The 6,529-nt window shown below is 33.8% G+C and overlaps 1 protein-coding gene across 1 annotated transcript; it reads right to left on the bottom strand.

Annotated features, from left to right (window-relative positions):
- Window positions 1–287: 287 nt before the first annotated feature.
- Window positions 288–5,254, bottom strand: LOC104542686 (collagen alpha-1(XI) chain-like; the record flags this gene model as incomplete). Its single annotated transcript, XM_010187068.1, has 3 exons — window positions 288–544; window positions 2,995–3,208; window positions 5,087–5,254. Coding segments are annotated over 3 exons (639 nt in total), but the record flags the coding sequence as incomplete, so codon positions are not given.
- Window positions 5,255–6,529: the final 1,275 nt, after the last annotated feature.

Genomic DNA, 6,529 nt, shown 5'->3' with positions numbered 1-6,529 from the left:
AAATGCTTAAGAGAGAGAGGACTAAAATGATCCAGTACCATACTACTAAACTTACCCAGAGTAATTCTCCTAAATATCTCAGGTAACTCAATATTAGGCAGAAAGACAAAAAAAAGCAAGCCCCTTCCAGATAAAACATAATCTTAAAAAAACAAAACAAAACAAAACAAAAAACCAACAGAAAAGTGCACCATATCTTCCAACAATAACAACACTTTCAAGTTTTACTTCTCTTTTATTTCAGCCTATTCTAACAGATTCTATAAATCAAACTTTCTACACTGTACCAGTTGTTGCCCTAAAAGACTTATTCTGATTTGCATTAAGCACTTCACTCAACAAAAAATCACACAATTCCATTTGTTCAGTTTTGATTTTTACCTCAAAGACTTCTTCATCCAGAATCCTGGTTCCAAAGACAGTGATGCCATTGGTGTCCACAACTGTTTTGTCACTTCTTTCAAGTGGTTTTGTAGTTTTTTTGTTACAGTCAACAATCATTGTAACACTTTTTTTCTCCACACTAATAGCTACTCGATGCCATCTATTAAAAAAAAAAATCCAAACGTAATTCTACTGTAATTTATGTTTTGAAAACTAGGTCACCGTGTTCTTATCAAGACAGTTTATTGCTGATTGTGCACCAATCAAGTAACAGATTTTAAGTCTCTCCATTTATTCCCTTCTTTCATACATACACAACGTTTTGTATGTTCACTATATAACTTCTGTCCCTTAGTACAAAGGAATCTGATCTGTAGGGCATTAGGAATATTCTATATTAGATGAAGCTCAAGCTAACCTTCTCTGAAGCTCTTTCCAGAGAACATTAGTAAACTCAAACTGGAAGTGAGAGCACTATTTACATTTTATTAGACTGAATGATCTGACAGATTATTTTTATGAATGTGTTTGGTTTTCCAAATAACTTAAGGAATTACTTGTGCAAAGATATTTAATCCAACAGCTTATTCTTTGTTACTATTTGTTCTCTGTGATTTATCACCAAAATTTTACCATGTTCTTCTGGTTTTGAATATATCCCATAGATATAGAGGTTCTTCAAAGATGTACAAATGTTCCAACATAGATACTTTTCCAGATGTATACATTAACAAATGCTTGCCAATATTCCTGCAACAACAGATTTGCCCACATAAATATTCACCAAAGAGTGAATGAAGTGATCCAAGATACTGACAAATTATTTTTAAAAGACATTTGAGAATAAAGCTTTGTACAATCTGCCCAACTATGCTATTTTATAAGACTTTATTATCATGACAGAGCAAATTAATTTAGTGAGCCTCCCTCCTTCGACAACTTAAAATACCTACGAGCAAGACCAAGCCACTCTGTAATCTTACATGGAGTCAATTATTAAAAAATCTTTGATAGACCAGAGCAAAAAGTGTTGAAGAATGTCATATTAGTGCCTGGTAAGAGGAAGGCTGGAATCAAATTATTTTAGTTGGCATTTGTAGCACTAAGGCTGTTCAAATCAGAGAGACAGCTTAGATCACTGTTACAAAGAGCTTCTGTATATCAAAAGAAACACCTCAAAGCTAATGGAATCTGACTGCTAAACAGTGTCACTGAGCCAGAGCCCTAATTCCATGTTTTCTCTGGAACGCATTTAAACATTATCATTATAAAAGCAAACTGTCCATGCATCCTCAGGCACATTACGCTGTTTACACTTTTTAAATATATCTCATTTTGAGACGAAGATTGTTGTCCTAGATCCTTCATAAAATAGCTGATTCAGAAGAAAATTGCCAGTCTATCTTTTGAAAGCATGTAGAAGCTGAAAGCATGAAAACAGCTCACTCTGGATAGGATTGACTCCAGTTGATTTAGAAGTTGTATAATCTCACTGCAGGAAATTTTACCAAACCAAGTTCATTTTGATTTCTTCATTTTAATTAGTTTCTCAACATTTTGTTTGAAATTTTGAAAAAGTTTTGTTAGTGAGAGGAAGTCAACGAAAAAAGAAAAAAACTGTTTGCTGCTTTGTTTTTAATCACTCTTGCTAGGGAAATCCATCAGGTTCAGGTTTCATGGTATAATTCCATTCTATGGTAACACAAGGGTTAGAAGACAATTACTTTTTTCTTTTTTGGTATCCTTTATTGCTTTATAAACATATTTCATTATAGTTGAATTTCTGCCCTTCTGTCTCTACTGATTTGTTTTCTTTCGCTTTAATAAACTTTCATTCTGTTTATCCCTGAAGACTGTGGCTATTCTTCCTGGAGCACAGCACAATAAGTAAAAAGCCATTGAAAGAAGGAATGTCTATTACAAGCACTAGAATGATATTCCCAGAGAACGATTGCTTGTCTACAAAGGGAAGTTAGGTACAAACAATTAACAACTGCTTTACTAATACAGTAGGTGTTTGAGGTTAATTGCATTTACTAAGTGTGCTGTATAAGTGCTTGCAGCACTTCAGATCAGTTATCCAGTTTATTCTTCTCTGATTTTCTTATATATAGAGAACTCAAGCCATCTTATTTAACTCCTGTTTTGGTTCAGGATAGGAGAAATTCTATGCTGTCTTGTCAGTTTGTCTTCACTCTGCCTATTACCTTTAAACAGACACGACCAGTCCTTCCAGTGAGACTATTTCCCAAGTCTCTTTGAAAACAGAGTTTCTTTCTATATTGCACAGGAAGAATCTTCATAGGTTTAGTTTTGGTGGATTGAGCTTCCATGACTATTTCTTCACTCTTGATGCATACAAATGGCAAATGAGAAAGGTGGTTTGGCTTTATTTGTAGCTGTATACATCATCTGAAGCTGTATACATCATCTGAAGCTGGAACTGTGTTCTGCTGTAAAGGTTCTCCGATTTTGTACCACAGCAGTCCAACTACCTGGAAATTGTGTTACTGATTTCTTTAAATATTTAAGATAACTGTTTGTAAAGACCATTATTCACCTATAGAGTAGTCTGCGGTATTATTTTTCATCTTAAAATTTGACACTTACTTGCCATCAGCAATGTTGACTGTTCTGAAAAGAGGATAGTCTTCTGGGGCAGGTTTTCCATTTTGGTCTTCAAATAAGAAGACAGGGGATCTACCAACTTCAACACCTACTTGCTGAATTCCTTGCTCATTGTAGACAGACAGAAGGAAGGACTGGATACCCTTTTTAGGTTTTACTGTCATTAATATCGAAAAATCTTCTGGAAAGTCTCCACCTGTAAAAAAAAGTGACACATACAGTTACAAATTCAGAAAAGATTAAGTCATTCTTTAAAGGTTTACTTTCTTCCATAAGCACAGAGGATCCTGCATACAAGCTGTTGGGTTGTTTTTTTTAATTCTCCAAAATGAATTTTAAAAAATTACACTAGGAAAAGTTTTTTCTCTCTTTTCTTATTTATGGTCTCACTTTAATTCCTGAAAGATACACCTTAATGGTTCTTAAAAACACAACTTGCAAATCTATTGTGAATTTATGTAATAATACAATATATGCAAGAACCATGATAGTTTAACATTCATTATTTTTTCTATCCATCTCCTTTTAGCAACCTTCTAATTTAAAAGCATGCACTACAATTTCCCTCAATATGTATTCATATTATAGCAAATGCGTTCCCAGGCACTTCATCTTCCAAGGGTTAGGGTTAAGTTTAAACCACTTGTCTTAGTTTCTCTCTTACAATACATATTTTAGTCTTTCTGGAATAATATTGTGCATAACATCGAAAAAAATATATAACTACTTTCACTTAATAGGAGCTTTAGGCAAAGAACATTTGATTTTCATTTTTTCCTGATGCTTTCTCTTTGAAGTAGAGATCAATCAATCAATCGTTTCAACCTTTACAACTAAAAATAAGCAAAATTAAAAGTGAATACAGCTTGTTTATAAGGGAAAGGTTTGTAATCAGTACTACTCCTGTTAAACCTGGTGGTAAATCTGCATTTCACTTAATGTGAAAGTCTATTAGGCTTAATAACAAATGAAGTGTAAGAGTGAGATTCTGAATTTCAGAGCATACATTGGATCCGCGTGGCTTCAGCTGTCATTCAACATGCAAGAAATAGAGGGATTAGAATTTAATTGTAACATTAACAATGAATATAATTGTAACTTTGTGTGCATGAGAGTTAAAATATAGTACAAATATTATATCTGTAGTAAATTTTGCTTTGATATTCCATGAATAAAAAAGTAAACTGATGAGTTAAGTGAACATGTTAGTTACGCTTGAACTATGTATAGTGGTTTCCCATGTTGCTCTGGGAACCCATTATTGCTACAAAATAATGTATGTTTCCCCCTTTTACAGATCTTGCATGATATCTATATGATTACTGCTTTGAAAGACAAAAAATAAAGTATTCTGCTTTGCCAACACCTAATCTGTATGTTCATAGACAGATCTGTTCAAACTCCTCATAATGTATCAAAGCAGAAAAATTAAATGTTTCACAATTTTGGGTTTTAATATTCTTATTATCATTTTCCTCAACAGTTTGGGTCAAGCGACAGGAAAATAATGGAATAAAAGTAATTCCTCAACATCCAAAGACACTTCCAAAATGTGATTCTTTTATTTTACAGAAATACAAGAGAATCACAGAATCACATTACCTGCTATCCACAGCTTGTTTAGGCCCCCAAATATCCAGATACTTTTAGGTAATTCTTAACAGATCGTGCTTCTGGGAATGATTTTGCAATGGCCAACCACAATGCATTTCTACCACTGCAACACTACTCCAGGAAGTGCTGCCTTTAATTGGACTACTGAAACTAGAGGAAACTTGCCAAAGCCACCAAATAAGCTTCCATCAGATCGTATCATGAAAGAACGGGCAATATGACTTACAGGCCAACTCTGCCAGTGACACAGAATTTGATGAAAAGCTTTGTAACTGAAGCCAATAAAAAGTGATTCATTCAGTGGATAAAGGACATGTTCTGTCAGTTGTATGCAGGCCCAACTATGGATAACAGAAGAGTTTTGTGGTACTGATGATGGACTGCATGCTGTGCTTTAGGTACCATAAAAACATAGGCAGTAAGATAATTTACCAAAGTAATAGTTTTCTGACAACCTTACCTGGGTACAGCTGCTTTGTTGGGGCACTCAGCTGTGCAGTTTTTGAAACTCTGTAGGCGACATCTGATCCTTTTGAATCCCTTCTGTTTGTGCAAAATCCTGTTGTTCTTGACACTCCTTCTGGTGAACTGTGAAATTCTAATGCTTTTAGCACATCAATGGGTTCCGCTGTCAAAGAAAAAAAATAACCAACCAAAACCAATTACTCATCTCACATCTCTACAGTATGCAGCATCTAAAAAGGATATTAATTTCCTTGCAATAGCATATGTATGATCATAGCAGTAGCTGCATCTTATTTTGATTTATTGCAGATTACTCCTACACCAGAATATTATTTTAACAGGATTATTCATTTTTAAATATATGAGTTCATCCCATCCAAAGTAACTCTTATGATCAGATTTTCAAACTACTTGAGTTGACATTGAAAATCACTCTTTCTCAAATGCAGAGAACCTTGGTGCCTGAAACTTACAACATATTCTTTTAATGACTGATTTTTAATAATTTGAACTGGTTTTAAAAGTTTTCATGAAAATTTCAGAAGCATTCACCTACTAAAAATCTGCTATCAGAAACTTGTCTGTTGCTAACATTAAATTAGCATTACATATGACTGCTTTCTCAGATACAAAGTGATAAGGGACAAGCTAATCTCATTTCTTATCCAGTTAAAGGGAAGAAAAATAGAGCTGCTTTGCCTGCAAGGACTGAATGAACTGAATCATGATTTTTCATTATTTCTGAGTCAAAATTCAAATGGAGTTGTTTTGTACTCCAGGGCCCAAATACAATCAGGTTGCATTTATGCTCAGTGTCTAACAATTTAAAGTTTAAATCCAGAGCTGCTACTGCACTGATATTGATACAAAATTATAGATATATAGATATAGATAGATATAGATATATAGATATATAGATATAGATATATTAAAAAAAAAAGCCAACAACAAAGCTTTAATCTATAAAAGTTCACCATGGCAAAATGGCCAAGTACTGAATGGACAGGCACTTCAACAGAGGCAGTGAGAGAACATAGGCTGCCTACTGCATATCTTTTAGAAAAAGTTAAGGTGTTCATTCTCATACTCCTTACAGATTGTGGCTTCACTAATTTATTTTTTGAGTGGAAACAGAATTTCAGCAGACTATTTTTTCACTGTGACTATTCTGCAGTTTTTATGTTGGCAAACTCATAACCACTTCATCTGGAAAGAAAGTTTTACATGACTGTCACTGTTAAAGCCCTGAAAAGTGTTTGGTATATCTGACCCTTCCTCATGTCTTTGAGCTGCACCATGACATTAACTATAGCTAATTTATTCTCTATTATTATTTATGTGTCAACAAATATAAACCTAAGGTCTCAAATTCACTGTATGTGAATATTCAACTAGTGAATATTCAACTACTTCAACAACTATCTGCAAACAACAAGTG

This window comes from Mesitornis unicolor, unplaced genomic scaffold (assembly GCF_000695765.1).
Source record: "Mesitornis unicolor isolate BGI_N332 unplaced genomic scaffold, ASM69576v1 scaffold38586, whole genome shotgun sequence".
In the NCBI taxonomy this organism is placed as follows: domain Eukaryota; kingdom Metazoa; phylum Chordata; class Aves; order Mesitornithiformes; family Mesitornithidae; genus Mesitornis; species Mesitornis unicolor.
This window is presented reverse-complemented; position numbering and strand designations above follow the sequence as displayed.